This window comes from Pyxicephalus adspersus, chromosome 6, assembly GCF_032062135.1.
Source record: "Pyxicephalus adspersus chromosome 6, UCB_Pads_2.0, whole genome shotgun sequence".
In the NCBI taxonomy this organism is placed as follows: domain Eukaryota; kingdom Metazoa; phylum Chordata; class Amphibia; order Anura; family Pyxicephalidae; genus Pyxicephalus; species Pyxicephalus adspersus.
Window position 1 is genome coordinate 79,186,950 of NC_092863.1, and position 20,927 is coordinate 79,207,876.

The following is a 20,927-nucleotide window of genomic DNA, read 5'->3' on the forward strand; positions in this document are numbered from 1 at the left end:
TCTTACAATCAGCTATAACTATGAAAGTGTGACACGTGTTCCTACCCGACAATGGCAAACAAATAAATGAAGGTGAAGTGGTCTAATTCACTGAGCAAAGGCAAACAGGTTAATTAGGACTGTTCATAAATTACTTCCAGACATCCTCTATCCAACCTTGTCTGAGCAGGATTGCATAAGCACATTAAGGGACAGCTTGGGATGTCTCCAACATATATCAATATGGACTGCCATATCTATAGAATACTCAACATGACTGCAGATCCACATTTATACTAATATTTAAGGTATTACTGCAAAGCTTAACATAAAAGTATATATGGTTTCTGCACTTAAAATATCCTATAAGGCAATCAGTAAGGCTACGTACACACGTTCAATAATTGTCATTGGAAAAGATCTTTCAGAGTCCATTCCAACGACAAAAGACTGACTGAGCGATGTACATGCAGTGCCGTTCTGCTCTATGGTGAGGGGAGAACAACGGAGTGGCACCCTGCTGCGTTCTCTACCGTCAACGTTTGTCATTCGTGGATCTGCCCGGATGGATAGTTGAACGACGTCGGACGAGCGCTGTACACACGCCAGATTCTCGTCCAATACCATCCCTGAGGCGATAATTGGATGAGAATCATCTGGCCTGTGTACGTAGCACACGTAAGAATCCCACAGGAGTCACTGATCTATTGCCAATGGGAAAACATTGAACAGTGCAGAGATCATTTGACAAAAATGTCAGACCATACATATCATAGAAAGCTCATCAATGTTTGGTATTTGTGCCAAACATAAAAGGGAGTTCCAGATAAAAACAGTCATGGATAGGGCTGTTCTAATGCATTTGTGTGGGCTGCACCTCCATTAAAATAATAAAGTATTCCAAAACTTCTACAATAGAAGAAACACACCGAAAGCACAATACCCAAAGTATTAAAACTTTATTATTATTACAACATTAGATACGTTTGTGTACTAGGTGGTGCTTTGTTTTTGTTTTTTTTCATCCTGAAAGGTGAACTAGTAAACAGATCACAAAATAATAAACTACTAAATTGGATCTGTGTGTACTTAAAAGAAAAACAAGGTCTCAAAACAAATAAATAAATGAGCACAAGTAGGGCAATGGATACACTGAAAAGTTCAAAATAACATCAGATGCATATTTACTCACATTTCTAGGACTACATTTAATCAATACAACAAAATGGAAAGTCTTCAGCTAATGTAAACTAAAATGCGCTAAAGAAAACTTTGTGCAAATAATTATGTGCATAAAGAGAATAGGACTCCTTTTTGGTCAGGTAAGTTATTATTATCCAGAATTTATATAGCGCCAACATATTACACAGCGCTTTACAAAGTCCATAGTCAAATAACTAACTGTCCTTCAAAGGGGCTCACAATCTGAGGTCCTACCTCAGTCATATGTCGTTACAGCAGTAAGGTCATATTGTGCGAGAAGCCAATTAACCTAACTGCATGTTTTTTGGAATGTGGGAGGAAACCGGAGTACCCGGAGGAAACCCGTGCAAACGGGGAGAACCTGCAAACTCCATGCAGATAGTGCCCTGAGATTCGAACCTGGGACCTAGCACTGCAAAGACCAAAGTGCTAACCTCCGAGACACCATGCCGATTTACGTTTAAGTACCTATGCATACCTAGAGATTTCACATACGTAGAATACCATTCATTCACTGACTGTGCATTTTAGTGTAAATTTATACAAGTCAGTAGAAAATAGAACCCCCAATATAAATCCTTGTGCAAGGGCCTCTTAAGCAGGGAGGAAAAGTACAAACAATTTTATTAATGGGAATGCTTACTGTACACCCATCAGGACGCAAAACATTCCACACAAGAATAATGACGGGTAAGTTTGCTGATAAAGAATCACCATCAACACCTACTATGACTCATGAATCACTGATCCCCAAACACCACATGCTAACCTAGAGAACACCTAGGATAGCAAACATTGAAAAAACTATAGAGAATGACATTCATAAACCAGCCAATATTGACAGGATAATACAATTATCCACAAACATTACAAAGCCACGGAGATTTGTAAAAGCTCTAAATAATATGAATGCCTACCAATGCCGTTTAGCAGCATATGGCACCCTGTAGTTGTTGGTAAATCCAAACACAAATATGCAATCTAATTGCAATGTGATTGGTCAATTTACAAGAATACAGGCAATAAATACTGTCACTCAGACTACAATACATACCCATTAATTAACTGTGGGCAGTTCTGCTCAGCACTGCTTAGTCCTATTTCTTCTGCAGTAGGCTCCGGACTCAAACTAAGTTGAAGGTTATCGGCTACATCAAGAACAGACTTGACAGCAGAGGCTGAGCTGACTTTCCTTATTAAAGACATTTGATTTTTCATGGTGCACTGGTCCAATGAAACGTGTGGAGCCCTCAGCTAGGCTTGATTGTGATAAATCCCTCAGACACAATGATGGTGGCAGAACAGGATACCAACTCCCGCTAATGTACAGTTTCTTCAAAACTTTCAAAGGTCATTTCCCTTTAAAAACAAGCTGTGCGAGCAATTAGAGAAAGTGGCTTGACGCGACTTGTCATCCACAATACATACTTTAAAGGGACTGCTTGATTAACGCCTCTTTCGTGCTTGTTCATGTTCAAAAAAAAAACAAAAAAGTGGGAAGATTAAAACAGAGGTTCCTTTTTTTGCTTATTGCTCATGGACAGTTTACGATGACACATCCCCACATTTTATGATCACATGATATGAGCAAAAAAGTGAAAAGGAAACCTGTTTGTGTCTTACAAAAATGTGCAATCATGCTGCATTGCAAAGGAAATGTTGTTCTACTAGTAATGTATGTGTATAACCCTGAGCACACACCATCCCCTAAGGTGTGTCCACCTTTTTATAGATCCCATTCACCACCACATAAAGAGGTTAATAAGTTGCTTGAACCAGTTCCTGAAAGGTAAAGCTCACGTTCTCCTACCTCTATCATAGAATATCCAGTACTTTCATACAATTACTGGGTGATTATATTGCACGTAATACAAGTATTTAAATCCTCCACAAATGCCAGTGGAACAAAATAATAACAATTGGTGCAAATATGAAGGTAACAGCAAAAAAGGAGTCTCGCTTTGCAATATAAGAGAATAAAACAAGAGACCTAACTTATTTCTGTGGTGTCTATTTATAAAGCAGTGAAAGAGACATTCACTAAAACATTCTCTCTGGTGAAGAATCGATTCCTGCCATTGAAACAAGGGGAAGATTCTCCACCAGGAAATGTGTCAGTGAATGTCATTGCTTTATAAACATAGCTCTATCAGTAAAAATCTGAAGAAATGCAGAAGCAATTAGGAGTCACTTCCAGTATGGTCCGACCCAAGATTTTTTTTTTTTTGCTGGGTATGGGGAAGCTGTTGTTTTAAAAAAAAATAACATAAGCCTAGTGGAAAAAAATTAGTATTTCCAGTGCTTTGTACCATACCACCTGTGGTCTCTTCTCAGCATGATGATAGGTCCACATAAATTTTATATGTAGGGATGTGGCGATGTTGACATGATTAACCAGGGCATGTCGGCTCCTCTTGTGTAAGCTCCACATAAAAACAAGCTTACAGTGAGGGCCAGCAGCTTGTCAGATCTGCTCCCAGAAGATGGGGAGAAGATACAAAGTATAAATCTTCCCTGTACTCACTGGCAGCTTTCTCTACACAAAGCCCAGCCTAGGCGCTTGTCTGATGACAGCCAGGTGGGCTGCTGAAAAGTTCTGGGTGGTGCACTCGGCTAAGAGCGGCTGGGGAGAACACTGTGTTACGTCTATAGATATCAATATGTACGTACATATAACAGTACCGCTGCTCTAGGTGGCTGAAAAATTCAGTCCTAAACGAACAGCTACGTATGACTTATGCACATTCTGGGGTGCTGAAAAGTATGAAAAGAAGTATGAATAAACAGAGATACTAGGGCTGATTTACTGATTTGTAGTAACATTCACTTTGACATTCCAAATCACCACAATTCCTTTAAATTTAAATGTACAATCAAAGTCTTAGATCGTAAGCCCTTATGGACAGTGTCCTGTCCTCCTCCTGTGTCACTGCCTGTATCTGTCATTTGCAACCCATATTTATTGTACAGTGCTGCATAATATGTTGGCGCTATACAAAATACTGTTTTTTTAATAATATTAAAGTGCATAATAAATACACAGGAATTTGTAATTGGTTACTAAGGGCTGCTGCCAGCCAGTATGATGTATTTCAGTGAGCACATTTTTAGTCATTACTGTACTATTTACCCTAGGTAGGTTCTCTGTGTCTCAAATGTCCACATGCTTGTTCTTCTATATTTTATATAGAATTTATAGATTTATATATCTTATTGTGTTTAAATTAGAGATTTATAGACAAGCCAATAAAGTAGCTTTTCTTGTCTTCCTTTTTTTACATGGGGGAATCTTTGCAGGTCTTCAGGGAAGCCCTTCTACAAGTACTATACCCACAGCTTACACTATATTAGTGTGGTGGTCAGTAGGATGAATAGCTTTCTCATTGATGGCCAGTGGAAAGAATGTCACCCTTACAAATAGCCAAAAAAGCTCATTGGTGTCATTATGATGATATACTAACCTGGGAAGCATAAATTGCTCCCCTGGGAACCTCTAGGGGAACCAACACTGCAATACTCTTCTTTCCAGTGTTGGTAACACTGCAATAGAGAGTATTTTAAAGAGGAACTGAAATCCTCAATTCTAAAAGCCAGGCACAACTCAGGACCAGTCACAGATATTGCCTGTAAAATTTATGCAGTTGATTCTTTTTCCCCCATTACTATCTTTTCTTGTTTTTTTCCCCCCACCATGTATCGGTGAAGGGGTGCCCATCTTGGTAAAGGCAGAGGTACTTGTCAGAACTGCCTGCAAAGAGAATAGTGGTGTCACCCTCTCTCCTAATCCTAGAAGTCAGAGGCACCAGATATACAGCTTTGAGGCAGAGGCCACCAAAGTGCCTACCTAGCCTTACATAGCAAGAAATTACCTGATATTTTTCTAGATAGTTTTCAAGCAAAAATGAACTTTTTTCAGGGTACTGCTTAGGCACAAATACCATTTGTCAATGTTTCTAATAACTAAGATCCTCACATTTTTACTTCAAGTCCACTTTAAAAAAATGCTAGCTGTTGAGTTTTTAGGCAGAAGGGACTATATATGTCTTTTCCTTTGTGTTGTGCATGTCTACACATTATGGCTGCAGACTCAGGGCCATGCTGCCATTCTGCTTTAATTGGCCTTAGGATAAGATATGGGCCACAAAGGAAGTGTAACTTTTTGGTGAGGTACTGACTCATAGACTTCAAGCAGTATAACACAACTATTGTATAACACTAAAAACAGGAAGCCAAGCAAAAAGGAAACATGGCTTTTAAAAAGAACTAGCAGTCTGATATTTACATGAAGTAGATGTCTTATTTTATATTACATGTATAAGAACGGTACATTCCATTTAATACATATGCCTGTTTGGCTTTGATAAGACCTAATAAGAACAACTTGAATTAGGTTTTCTCCCTCCAAGGGGATATTTCCGAATCCTGCACTTCAAGCTTCTTTCGCTGTATCATTTTCAGACAGGAGTGGAGACTGAAGAGGATAATACTAAGCTGCTGAAGGATATAAATGTGCACAATGGTATGAACATCTACAATAGCATAACTGGGTAAGAGGACGTAGGGACTGACTACGACCAAGTAAAGTTTTATAATAAAGCAACAAGATTGTGAAGGGATATCATCTTCTTTTTTGCGGTGAACATCCCTTTTAGTGACATTTAGTATTTGTCCCTTTACCAACACAATGATGAGGTGGCGATTCATGAGAGATTTGGGTAATCTGGGAGACCGGCACTCCTGAAAGTATGGACATTATTTCTGAAGACTGGAGCACCACTAAGACATGCAGGGGAGTATATCTAATCATATCCAGATGGATTGGAGGAGGGTTTAATATTACTACTTTCCGTTTTATATCATAGAGACAGTGACATTTTTTCCCCCCACCATGTATCGGTGAAGGGGTGCCCATCTTGGTAAAGGCAGAGGTACTTGTCAGAACTGCCTGCAAAGAGAATAGTGGTGTCACCCTCTCTCCTAATCCTAGAAGTCAGAGGCACCAGATATACAGCTTTGAGGCAGAGGCCACCAAAGTGCCTACCTAGCCTTACATAGCAAGAAATTACCTGATATTTTTCTAGATAGTTTTCAAGCAAAAATGAACTTTTTTCAGGGTACTGCTTAGGCACAAATACCATTTGTCAATGTTTCTAATAACTAAGATCCTCACATTTTTACTTCAAGTCCACTTTAAAAAAATGCTAGCTGTTGAGTTTTTAGGCAGAAGGGACTATATATGTCTTTTCCTTTGTGTTGTGCATGTCTACACATTATGGCTGCAGACTCAGGGCCATGCTGCCATTCTGCTATAATTGGCCTTAGGATAAGATATGGGCCACAAAGGAAGTGTAACTTTTTGGTGAGGTACTGACTCAGACTTCAAGCAGTATAACACAACTATTGTATAACACTAAAAACAGGAAGCCAAGCAAAAAGGAAACATGGCTTTTAAAAAGAACTAGCAGTCTGATATTTACATGAAGTAGATGTCTTATTTTATATTACATGTATAAGAACGGTACATTCCATTTAATACATATGCCTGTTTGGCTTTGATAAGACCTAATAAGAACAACTTGAATTAGGTTTTCTCCCTCCAAGGGGATATTTCCGAATCCTGCACTTCAAGCTTCTTTCGCTGTATCATTTTCAGACAGGAGTGGAGACTGAAGAGGATAATACTAAGCTGCTGAAGGATATAAATGTGCACAATGGTATGAACATCTACAATAGCATAACTGGGTAAGAGGACGTAGGGACTGACTACGACCAAGTAAAGTTTTATAATAAAGCAACAAGATTGTGAAGGGATATCATCTTCTTTTTTGCGGTGAACATCCCTTTTAGTGACATTTAGTATTTGTCCCTTTACCAACACAATGATGAGGTGGCGATTCATGAGAGATTTGGGTAATCTGGGAGACCGGCACTCCTGAAAGTATGGACATTATTTCTGAAGACTGGAGCACCACTAAGACATGCAGGGGAGTATATCTAATCATATCCAGATGGATTGGAGGAGGGTTTAATATTACTACTTTCCGTTTTATATCATAGAGACAGTGACATGGTAACTTTTTTGAGCTCTAACCAACTAAATGTAAAGATATAGTTAGTGCTTTCTTTGCAAAGTAAATGATGGTAGATAAACTGGTGCTGTGTTTGCTTTGTTCAACCCCAGACATGCTAGCACTTTTTAGATTGCGTTTTAAAAGAATAGGTTTCCCTATTTAGCAAAAACGTCACTTTGCAAAGTGTACATAAGCTTTTAAAAGTGAACAACAGCCTCTAATTTTTTGGTAAACTCATCAAGTTCTGAATTCTTCTGAATCTTCACAGAACCACATCACAAGAGATGGAAGGAAATGTAAACTTTCTTGCACAGTGTAAGCTTTTAAGAGGCACACATTCTCAACTTCTTTACACACTGGTATGAAGACTAAGGCTGCATGCACACAACAAATTATTGTCGGAGATGAATGGTCATGTTCATCTCAGGTGAAAATCTGACAGCTGTACCCTGACGTCATTCATTGATCCATCCAGGTTGATCAATGAATGACTGATTGGGAATGACCACTGTGCATTTCAATGGAGGAGAACACAGCGGAGTGCCTCCCTCCCCATAGAACAGAATGGCACTGTGTGTACAACACTCATTTGCTCATCAGTCACTGGGAACAATGACAAAAGACTGTTTCCAGCGACAGAAATGTCTCACGTGTACATAACCAACTCCTGTGCACACGTGTGGGATAAACACGGGATAAAAAAAACAAAACAAAATAGAAATGCTCATGACTAAAGGGACAACTGACACCAAAGTAAAAAAAAAAAAAATAAGTAAATGAAAGCTATGCTTGAAAATAAAGGTTTACAATAATAAATATTTAAAAAAAATGGAAAATGACAAAGAACACTAGCTTTACATATTTTAGTTTTTTTACAACAATTCTTCATTCAGTCTTAGCTCAGCATACTTCAAGCCACCAGCACACAAAAATATTCCACAGAGATGACCTGACTGCCATCTACTGGGATTTATTATTATTTTGTCTCTTACTTCTTGTACTGCTCTCCTGTATGCAGCTTTGTAACCAACCCCAGGACAGAGCTGACTGCAAGGCATTTTTACAAGTTTAATATCCCAGTGCTCAACCAAGAAATTTTTTTAAGGCTGGTGGGAAGAAATTGTAGGTGGGTGGCAGCCCCTGTATTGTGACTAAACTCTTTAGTAACCACCCAAAAACAGCCGGGTGGGTGCTGAAAAGTGCCGGGTGGTGCGCCAAGCTAAAAGGGCCTGGGGAGAACCCTGTATCCACCTCTGCTACAGTATAATGTTTAATACCGTAAAATGTTGGTGCTTGTTATCTACTGTTCCACTGAAAACATTTATTTTTAAAGAAATACTTTAGAAGGATTTAAATATAAATTTATAAAATATACAACATCTTCTGCCATTTGACCACCACAACATTTCTCCAAATCATCCCTGTCAAACACTTTCCTAAATAGTACAATATTGGTAATGTGGAAATCCACGTTTAAAAAACCATGATTCATACAAGTATTACAGAAATTAAACTATATAATCCAGTGCAAGATGGTACCCTTCCTTTATCATTAAATAAGAATATTTTTATGACTGAAGAATGTGTGGGAGTTTTGTCACCCCAAACCAGCAATCAATGTGGCCAAAGAAGCCGAATCTGGAAAGCGCTAAGCAATGATGTCAGTGGCTATGCGGATTTTGTGACACTACAATGGGGAGCTTTGGAAGGCAACTCTGCAAATCGAGGGTAAATCTTGGCCCCATCAGAGGAATTAATTCCACCTTAAATGCTGGACTATGTCCTTGGCAAGGTAATTTTCTCCTACTAACTCTACTTATACCCCTCCCTGGCATGTATTTATCCCAGCTCCAGCTGAAACTTTTTTGTTTTGAATAAAATGGGAAAGTTTTAAAGGTTCCACCAGGTTTTTATTGCAGTCTGTGGCCAGAATTAGCAGACTAAAACTAAGAAAATGATCATAAATTGGGCCAGAAATAATACAATTATTCACGTATGTTTGTCACCTGTTCACAACTAAAATGTCAGCTCAGAACTTGACTATGAAGGTCCACAAAAACAGACCAGTCCCCTGCCTGTGAGAATTATCTCTGATCTGCGGAAGCAGGAAACACTTCCAGATTAAGGCTTTTATGGTCAGGTAAAAAACGTTGCTTTTAGGGGTCTAATCAAAATAATCGGAGCATGAAATAGAGCAGCCTTATGACTTGAGCCTCTGTACTGACAGGAGCATGAACAATTAAAAATCATATAAAGCTACATTTGGCATATTCCTATGTCCACTGCCCCACACACCTAGGTACTACAGTAGATATAGAGCTATGTGCAAGCATATTAGGTGTCAGATTTTACCACGTCATATGAGCTGGGTCACTTTACACAAAGTGACAAAAGTTTTAGGCCCACATGCTGACCAAAAAATTTCTGCTCATGGTTCCTGACTGAAATTTGCCATGAAATGTGAAAGTGTTGAAAGGAACGCATGTTTTTTCTGAATTTTTTTGCAAATACATTGTAAATGCCATGCTTGCCAGCATTTAGAGGCTGTTTATTGCAATTACACTGGCGACATCTTGTGGATATACAGCAGCACTGCAACTCTTTCACATGGAATTGGGAACTACACACCTTGCCCTATATCCTGCAACTTGTAGTATCCGAATAGTATCAGAATACAAGGAAAGATGTAGAGAGGAAGAATGTAGAACACAGTTGACCGCATCTAAAAAATGCTAATTGCTAGCAGGGCTGTGGAGTCGGAAGCAATTATTGGGTACCTAGAGCCTGGAAAAATGAATTTACCGACCTGGTTTCTGGCAAACCAACAGCTTCGCTAATTTCAAAGTTACTGCTTATTCCAGGCCAGTCCTGAAAGTACTGAATCTAAAGCTGGCAATAAGACTAAGAAGGAAAACCTAAATGCTGCACAATTTAATATTAGTCTCTAAAAAATGGAATCTCCATTAGGACTGGAAAGGAAAAACAGGTGCTACTCAGATTCCTTCCATTCTGTTCTAATATATTCTTGAATTGCCTTGTAAAGAGGCAAAGTGCAAGATTTGAAGAGATTTGGCTATGGTACTGTGACTGTGAAGGAGGAACTGGGGACAACACAGGAATGAGTTGCTAGTCTGGCAAACATTGAATGGACAGCAAACAAGCCCACAAGTAATAGGACATCACCAGGGTGGCAGCATGAATGGCTGCTTAGGTGTGGGCCAGGTTCTGATGCCCTCAAAAAGGAGGGCAAATGCTCCTTACCCTGCCTTATGGGACCAGTTAGAGCCTTCACTCTGATAGAGATAGTTAACCTTCTTGCCAGGAAAAAAGGACACAGTATTCCCTTAACTAGAGGTATGGACGAAGGGAAGTAAAAAAAAAATTATCCTACCTGCCTTTTTAATGTCCTGTGACCTGTCTGCCTAAATGTTGGGGGCCCTGCTGCTAACATGAAGGTCTGAATAGAAGGTGATGATGGCAGATTCCATGTATGTTGAGGGATAACAAATAACCAAGACAGTCGTGCTGCTGATCTCATATCCATGATGTGAGCCTTGCGTTTGCTGTTCTGAGTAGTAGTTAGCGCTACAATCATTAGTGCTGTCCTGAAGGATGATTAGGGGAAGTTTTAAGAGAATTTCTAGCTTCAGTTGTATTGCAATGGGTAAGGAATCCTGTTTTAAAAACTAATGGAAATTCTTAAAAGAAAAATAAAGGAATAAGAAAATCATGTACAGTGTTCTCTTTAGAAAAAATTTTCAGCCGAGTGTGGAGCCATTTTAGTGCCAATTTAGTTAACCTGGTGCTTTGCCTTTCACATCCAATCCATATGTTTACTTACCAACTGCAGCCTGCATTCGATATTCTGAATGGAGTAGATTTTTTTATGGTCTATGCGATTTCCTTTTACTTTGTCCCTGTGACACCATAATAAATCAAGAAATGTGTTGTCACTGGCAGATTTTATTTAAACCGCACTGCAGAAGTGGTAGGATGCCTTAGGAATCATGTACAGTGGCTAAGAGACTATGATGTAGTGATATCTGACTGCCAGCATTACGTGCTCACTGTGTAATTGACATCACATGCTGTCATGTGAATTCCAATTCACATACTTCCTCTCCACACAAAGCTCCTCTGTTTCATGATCATTCAGTTTTAGCCACTTATGAACAAACCAATAAACTCAGACTGCCAAATAAAAAATTATGGCAAAAAGTATACAGTGTATATCATCATGCAGGATCCGCTTTCCTGGCTGCTACATGTACTGCAACAAAACATTTTGTAGAATTACAAAATGTGATTTAGATTTTTTTTTTGTTTTTTAAACTCTTCCTGAAGTTTGCAAGTGAAGCAGAAATGATATCAAGGTACCTTAGCTTTTCATGAAGAGTACACATGATACAAAAACCATGGAATTTAGTCATATTTGCATTGGATTGATTATCAGTGCTGTACAAACAGATCATTGCTGGTGAAAAGGTGCTGTGCATATCTTTCTGAACCCTGCATCAATATTTCACTCGAAACCCCTTAATCCTGATACAAGCAATGAGCTGCTTAATATGTCATTGGTATGTTAATGAGACAAAAGGAGCATGAGAAGGCAAAATATAAGTAGACTAAACTAAAAGTTTAAGTTTTAGGGAGCAGGGTGAAAGGCCAAGACATTATTATTAGTATTTTATTTGGATCTCCCCATACTCTCCGTACTTAAGATCAGAAATGAGTCTAGAGGACATCTCAGATGGAACTTGGCAACAAGAAGTCTCCCAAAATGTAAAACAATTTTTAGAAATTGACCAAGTAGCACCTTTTTCATTACACCACATTGGGCAGTTTTAGTTTCTACAGAAACTATTGTCTAAGAGTTAATTAATTCAACTTCATAAAAAAAAATATAATCTACTTATTCACAGCTTAGAAACTCTAACATATGTCAGGTACCTTCTAGAGTTGTAACTTATTTACAAAGCTATGCACACTTTTCCAACTGCCTCCGAATCCCAGAAGTGGAAACACGAGTGCAGTGAATAACCCTAAACGATTGCAATCAAATGATAGGGTTTGATAAATTAAGAGGTTAATAAATCCTGGTCCAACTTCTTATAGAAAGTATCAGAGTCCGAATCATGCCATGCTTGGGTTTTGGACGGCATAACCTAGGAGCACCTAGGAGTTTATACATCATAATGATACAAATTCATCTTGCAGTGACCAGTGAGGTCGCCAGGGATCACCCACATCCCTAAGAGTCAGAAAAAGCACCGCCAGCAAAGGGTGTGAAGAATAAGGCATTTTACTTTGTTTATCATATCCTGGATGAAATACCTATTTAAAGGGTATGTAAATGATAAGAAATAACTTTCAGTCCGTTTAGAATATCATAATATTAACACCAGGATTTGATTTTGTCAGAGCAGTATCCTATCTCTTTTTTTTTTAGAAAGCCCCTCTAGTTTATTTTGTACTATTTAATACTTATTCTTTTTGGTTTAGAGCTCGGATGTCAAAAAACTGTGCAGGATAAACACTGTGCAGGATAAACACTGTGCAGGATAAACACTGTGCAGGATAAACACTGTGCAGGATAAACACAGTGCAGGATAAACACAGTGCAGGATAAACACAGTGCAGGATAAACACAGTGCAGGATAAACACAGTGCAGGATAAACACTGTGCATCATTACAGGTAATAATCCTTGCTGTTCCTCCTGCAAGGTGATTAAGAAGTTCAGCTTTAAATGAACTTTTATAAAATTCATGACCGATTCTGGCTGCTCCTTTCAGGACCAAAGATGAACAAATCTGACCAGTGTACCAATTACAACGACACGTGTTCATCCGCTATCAACATGGGTTGGACACAACACTTTCATCTGAATAGCGCAAGCTAAGCCTTGAGAAAGTACTGGGTGCAGCTACCAGCCAGATAACCACATGACACATGTACCCTTCCTTACCCCTCCCACAAACTTTTGTTTGTTTTTTTTAAATCTTTGCGAGTACTTTTTTTTTTTTTAAATCTTTCCTGTTACCTGAAGTAGGATCCCTCACTTGATGAGATATCATCACATGAGCCAATTTCAGATAATTGTGGTCATTTTATTCTACTAAACTAAGCAGTAATGTTTGGAGGTAGTGGGTCCTTCGCTTAGATTAGATTTGACACCACACACATTTAATGGCATTGCCTTACACCACTCTGCAAAGCAGGCCCATCAGCAGAACATTATAATGAGAGTTAGAAAGCCAAATACCAAACCCAACCCATTCAGAGAAAATGCAGGCCTGACATTTAGAGAGACCCATGCAAAGCTACTAAAATGGATTGCATACCATAGACAGAAGGCCACAAAGTCTTTTCACATGACAAGTATTTTTCACATGACAAGTATTAAACAAATTTAACGTGTTCTTATATCTCATACTTAAGAAGCAGATCTGAGAGCACAGAAGTAAATTAGGACTCACCAAATAAAAAAAAAACATTAGCCAAAGGACTATAATGTACACTACAGACACACACCTAATCCATTCTATGGCACCTTTTTCAGCTCTGTGTTTTAACATTTAATGATCCAAAAGCAAATGGTAAAAGCTTTTACCATGCCCCATCCTTACCCTCTAAATCAGCCTCGCTCTACTTTTTTGTAATGTAGGGCAACTCTAAGTTTCAGGTCTTCAGGGAACCCTGTTAAATACACTAGCATGTGGCACGATAATCAGTGGGAAGAATGCCTCCTGCATTGCTGACCAGTTGGAGGAATGCCCCCCTGACACATAGCCAAAAAGATGATTACATTGATCTGAGAGGCACAAACTGCTCAATAAACCCCAAACAACCTCCGGAGAAAACCCAGGTGAGAAACACTGATCTATGTTAAGATGCAGGGTACCAATTGTAAATAAAACCACTACAGGCATCAAGACAAAGCTAAATACTGCAACTTTATTGCTAATCATAAAACACTAAACATAAAACTTAATCTACATAACAACTTGGTCCATAAGGTAGAAACTTGACCACAAAGTACTGGGGTGGGGAATCTGAATCTGAACAATGTGAACAATATCTGGCTGCCAAAGATACAAACAGATCATACATATTAAAAAGCATCATACATAAGCAAAAACAGAAGTAACAGCCCTATGAAATTTGCTTTTCTATGCAAACCCCTACACATTTTACACAGAAATCCCTCAATTAAAAATGTACCACTGCACTTCTGTGTAGATTCTGCAATACCTTACACTTTACACAGTGAAATATAATGTGTTAATATAAATTTAAATGTAGGAATTGTTAATGGATTTTACAACACACAGGAAATATACCTTGGTCAGCGTTCAGTTGGAATCATTTTCAATGTACACACTGCATGAAATGTAGGGAATGACATTTAACATATCTCAGTGGATTACATCTTTGGCAAGCAAAAACCTGTAATTACCATTAGGTGCTATAGGCCTTTACCTCTAATAACCTATGCAGAACAAAGAGAAGCTGTATTGTCCAAATGTTTCTTCCCCCATCATTGGGCCTGATTTAATAAAGCTCACCAAGGCTGGAGAGAATACACTTTCATCACTGAAGCTGGGTGATCCAACAAACCTGGAATGGATCTGGTCCAGGATTAAAAACATTTGCTAACAAATAGCAATGACTTAAATCTATTTCAGGTTTTCTGGATCAGCCAGCTTCACTGATGAAAGTCTATCCTCTCCAGCCTTGGAGAGCTTTAATGAATCAGGCCCATTATGAGTAATATGGTAGTAATAATGCTGTACTTACTACTTATTTATGATGATTTTATTAGCTTTTTCTTTTGTAATTTTTTATTTTTTTTGTAATAAACTCTATCAGAATTGTTTTGCCTAAATATTTACCACATAAAGCACAAAACAAATAGGATTTATTATATATTTTTTTAATCTTAAGTGTTTACCTCCTTTTGTTACACATGCACATCAAATGAAGGGGCCAATACCAACAAAAATAAACAAGATGTGTGAAGATGAGACACTGAGAATGGTTACCCTGGCCTGCATTTTCCTAGTCATCTAGTACAAGATACCTCCCAGTCTACTCCCCTGAAATTTTAAGCTGGGTGGGAAAAAGCTGTAGGTGGGTGGCAGCCCCTGTATTCTGACCCAACTTCCCAGTAACCCAAAAAAACAGCGGGGTGGCTACAGAAAAGTGCCAGGTGGTGTGCCCGGCTAAAAGTGGCTGGGGAGAACACTGCCTACCAATATATAAAAAATGCTGATGGAGGCAAATAAAAACCAGCAATCCCAGACATCTGTGCCAGGCTGAGTAACTCTAAATATGAACAAATAGACAAAAGATTGTTCGGGGAACTATAGCACCAGCTTATCTGTAGTGAAAATATTCTAGTAGTCACTTCTAAATAAGCATTACCTAGCAATGTCGCAGACATATCACCTCTCAATGTGGCCAAAAGCACATATCATCCAATATCTGTGTGCACCTCAATCATGTCATTATAAAGGTAAAAGGACAAGGAGAGGATGTGTACCTAACTTTAAGGTGGCCTGTGTTTTGTTGGAGTGAGCAAAGTATTAATTAACCTAAAAAGAACTGCAACAGCCAGGGAATAGCAAAACAGAAGTTTGAAGACAGGCCTTTAGAAATGTAGTATCCAAAGTACACATGTTCTTCTTAAAGCAGACCTATCACCAAAATTTTTACCTGCCATGGCAGAATGCATAACGAGAGTGCAGAGCCTCCTGGAATACCCCAGTCACGCATCCTAGGAACTTTTTCCTACATGGGAAAAAAATAATTGCCGATCTCACACAGGAGCAGTGAGATCAGCTTTTGCACTGGCTCCATCACCAGATCCTGCACCTACGCAGTGCAAGATTGGGTGACGTAGACATAAGTCAGAAGACGAAAAAAAGAAAATGGCGCCATCTGATGCAGACAACTAAGGCAAATTTCAGGAAAGCTGCTGAAGGATCTGTGGAAGATAAGGTAAGTGTGATTTTTTTTTTTTCTCTTTTTTTTTAGTTCAGTTTTATCAGACTGGACTTTGTTTATTGTTGTAAAAGTGTCACTTTAAAATGGACCTATCAAAAATGTGTGTTGATCTAAGTCAATTTCTGACTTGTCTACATATATAACAATATCCGCTTTGAAAAAGCCACCACCTTTTTTCAATATGAAGTCAATAGTTCTGCCTATGCTGAGATTATCAGTCTGCTGCAGGTAGGGGACACAATTGTCTCAGTCTCTGCTCCCCCAATGATCAGATTGTATATTGTAACTGCAGCAAGTTACAGGAGGAGAGGCTACAGCCTGTTATGGGTCAGACCAAAATCTGTGCAAGAATCAGACATTACATGACTTTGTCATCTTGGAAAAAACGTCTCGGCCCGGGAAATAGATAATGAGCCTGGATGATGGCTGGACAAATATCGCACCACCCTTCCTTCCAGGTTTTATCAGAAGGAGTGCTATGATCTCAGCCACAGGTAATATACACCTGGAAGAGATACACTTACACATCACTTTGTATACAAGCACAGTGTTCAACCCAGAAATATTTTCCAGCCGGGTGGGAAGAAATTGTAGGCAGGTGGTGGCCTCTGTATTGTGACCCAACTCTTCAGTAGTCACCCGGGTAAAAGAGGAGGACAATGAAGCACTGAAAGTGTAAATTAAGCCAAAAACTTTTTTTTTATGTTTTGGATAGACTGGGTTGGGGTCAGAACCTGTTAAAATATTTATTGCTGTGTCTCTGGAGGAGAGATTCTGCTTTTTTGCCCTGATGGCTACTGTTTCCAATATAAAAGTTTTGGGACTTAAAAAAAAATAGTTGCTGACACATGTAGGACTTTTGTCACTGGAACCTTTCATGAGTGACAGATCAATGAATGAGAGCTGTACACACAGCGCCCATTCTGTTCCAAGGAGAGGGCGAACAAATGGCACCCTACTGTCCTCTCCTTCATTGCCACGATCAGCAGTCGTTCTGGCATGGCGGATTGATTAACAACGTCAGGGGGACCAGTGTACACATCAAAACCACATAACTGTTTGTCTTGTCTGATGATTATCTGACATGTGTAACTCCAATGGGTAAACCTGTTCTAGTGACAGCAAGAGGGGACACAGCTTCACTTAGGAAAGATTTTTTTTAACATTCTATTGCATCTTAAGAACTGGAAGTAAATGGAAATCTCAAAAACAAGTCATATACAAATAAGAAAGCTGACTGAAGGTAACAACCATCCGAAACGTTTATAAACCACTAAAAGCATTTTGTTATATTTCATCAATAAATGAAAAAAAAATGTGTTGACCTTAAAGCGTACCTAAACTTACAATTTTCCCTTCACATAAAAGGGTAGACAACCCTTTTATGTAAAATAAAAATTCTGTTTTTTTTTTTTTTTTTCATGGAACGAGATTGAGAATGAATGGGAGAGCAGAGCCTCCCTGGGATATCTACATCACGCATCCTGAGAGGCTCTTTGCTGCGCCTTCTGCACAGGCCCGAGATGCTCTTTCGTCAAAAGTGAATAAAATTGCTGATCTCAAGCATGCGCAGTGAGATGGGTTTTTTCCCCATCTACATCACCTGATCTCGCGCCTGCATACAGTGACGTAGGAAGAAGAACCTGGAAGAACAGAGAGCAGATGGCAGCGTGCCGGCCCGAAGACAGATGCCGGGACGGCGCGGGACCCGATGGAAGAAACCTTTGGACCGATGGACTGCTCTGCAGTATTGAAGGTAAGTGTATTTTTGTTTTTTTGTTTTGGCCAGTTTAGAGTTTACTTCCTCTTTAAGAGAAAACTTGCGAGCTGATTTGTGTCCTCTTTCTATGTACTACATTCTTATCAGTTACATTGTTCCCAGGGATCTCTAAGGACTGTATTACATCTCTCCTTTCCTTTATATAGAGCGGGAGAATGCTAGTTTCTGTCCTAAGGTAAAATTATTATAAATAAATAGGATGTATATAGCGCCAACATATTACACAGCACTGTACAATAAATAGGGACAATGCTGCTTATCTGCAGACACAGTGTTATCACCAGGTAAATAAAATCACGCAGCCACTACATGTAAGGCATTTTCTGGCCATTCCGCTGTACTACCCTGCATTGCTGTATAGCTTTCTATAAAAGCCAGGTCTACCAGCACCCAACAAATTCAACCGTGAAGTCTAACTCTTTTAATGTCATATCCTAGATAGTAAGCTCTTCTGGGCAGGGTCTTCTCCTCATCTTGTGTCACTGTCTGTATTCGTCTGTCATTTGCAACCCCCATTTAATGTACAGCGCTATGTAAAATGTTGGCTATATAAATCCTGTTAATAATAATAATAATTATTATTATTATTATTATTAATAATAATAATAATATTATTATCACAGCTGAATCTGCCAGAGTCAGGTAGATATGGCTATTACACCCTCTTCTTGACTGGTGATTGTAATAAAAAGGGAACTAAACTCAAAAGTCCCGCAGAGCAGCCCATTCCATCCGGAGGTCTCTTCCATCGGGTCCCGCGTCGTCCTGCTATCCGCCTTCAGACTGGCGCTCTGGGCGCCACCATCTTCTCCTCTTCTTCCGGGTTCTTCTTCCTACAGCACCCGACCCAGGCACGAGAACCCGTGACGTTGATGGGGAAAAAAACTTGCTGATGTCACTGCTCATGCGTGAGCTTTTTGACAAAAGGGCTCCTTCTGCACATGCCTGAGATGTTTGAGCATGCGCAGAGGGAGAACCCAAGATCCTCCTAGGATGAGTGACATAGGTACCCCGGGAGGCTTTGCGCTCCCATTTATTCTTGATAGCCCTAGGCCAAAGGTCAGCAAACTTTTTGGACTACTAGGCCATTTCTGGAGGTCAGGAAGGGACACTAGGCCAGAAGAAACAAGGTGTCCAAGGAAAGTTTTTTTCCAACCGTGACTGCAAGCAAGCAGCCTCAGTCTTCTGCTTATCCACAGTGTAGTCACAACCTTGCGGAGACTGGTAGCTGTGCGTTTCTTCTGCTCTTTAGGAATAGTAATTGGGATTACTGTGCGGGAACTCGATGATACAGTGGAAAATCGCGACAATTAAATTAGGCCGGATCCAACAATAAATAGCTAGGGGGGCGTTAGGCCAGACTGGAATACTGGCTAGGCCGTATCCCACCTAAAGGCCAGAGTCTGCCTACCTCTGGCCAAGGTGATCGAGAATTAGGGGGCGCTGCTGCACTTTTTTTTTTTAAACAAAAAAAAGGGTGTTGCACTTCGGAAAAAAAAAAACAAGCAACAGAATTTTCGCTCTTCATAAAAGGGTTGTCTACCCTTTTATATATAAAGTGAAAATTCTGAGTTTAGGTGCACTTTAAGAAATGAGGGCAGAGGGTTTTAGCATGCAGGGGGACTGGTGAGCATGCAAGGGACAGAAAACTCACCCCACCACTAGGTGGCGACTGGCTTATGTCTCTTATTCTTAGAATTGGTCCTACATTTAGGGACTGATGGCTGCATTATATTACACACATTTCCATGAATGATCACATTGTATTGCAGCCCAGATTCCACATCAATAAGTCCAATAACTGGGGACAATCTGCCTGCAATCACAGCACTGAAATATTTACAATTCATTGGTTTAAAACATTTTTATTGTAGTTACACTATGGTATTCTAAATATAAAACTAAATACAGACAAAACTGCAGGGAAATATAGAGGGAAGTTTTCTGAAGAAGTTTCCAGCAGTTGGGTGCCCCCCCCCCCTCTTACTTTTTCAGGTCAATACTGAAGAGCCCAAAGCTGACCGCTGTTGAGTTGCTGCCGCCCGCTGTGGCCTCTTGTGCCACCTCAGCCAAATCTCCTCCTCCCGTGCTGTAGTCATTGTAGGTGAGGCTCGTGCTGGCAGTAGACATGGTAATGTCCCCGGCGGTAACTTCTATGATAACCGGAGAACAGCACTTCAGGCACTACGGAAGCAGAGCGACCAATCACGTGACAGAGGCTGAGCGCTGACACGGCGCACAGGAGAGAGGCGGGACAGCTGCAAGCTCGGAATTCCGGGTTTACCATGGATACCGTAAAACAGCCAATAACAGGCTGGGAAGATGACATGGGCGTGTCCGTGAGTAACTTAGGGTCACGTGATGTGTGCCAGGTAGTTGTCAGGTTGTGTAGGGCTCAGTGGTGTAGGGGAGCAGATAGAGAACTCGTGTTAATTCAACTTTTATTAAATATTTATTAAAACAACAGAATAATCATAAAGACGATGTGTGCAATTATTGTGATCACATTACTAATGGCCTTGAGGAAGTTTTCCCATTCATTTCAAAACTTTGACACTTTTCTGCAATGTGTTAGTGTCGTACAACCCTTTCTTGCATTGTGCTGAAGGTAGTGTAGTCAGGAAGCATTTATACTAGATATATTATTTCACTTGTATTTCACTTCTGACCTAATAAAATGATAAATGTTAAAGTGGAACTTTCATTTAATAAAGAGCCATCGATCCCTCCGCAATCCAAGTTTAGTAGCTGTCTTTATTTTTGTTATTATTATAATTATTAATAAACAGAGTTTATATAGCACCAACATATTACGCAGCGCTGTACATTAAATAGGGGTTACTAATGACAGACATACAGACAGTGACACAGGAGGAGACGAGGACC

The 20,927-nt window shown here is 39.6% G+C and overlaps 1 protein-coding gene across 1 annotated transcript in view; it reads right to left on the reverse strand.

Moving 5' to 3' along the window:
• AP3B1 (adaptor related protein complex 3 subunit beta 1) overlaps nucleotides 1-20,279 on the reverse strand; it is a gene marked incomplete in the record, with an annotated part of 140,574 nt that extends 120,295 nt beyond the window's left edge. The window contains 1 exon segment of the mRNA XM_072416305.1: nucleotides 20,029-20,279. Within this exon segment, the coding sequence (XP_072272406.1) occupies nucleotides 20,029-20,171 (143 nt within the window).
• Nucleotides 20,280-20,927: the final 648 nt, after the last annotated feature.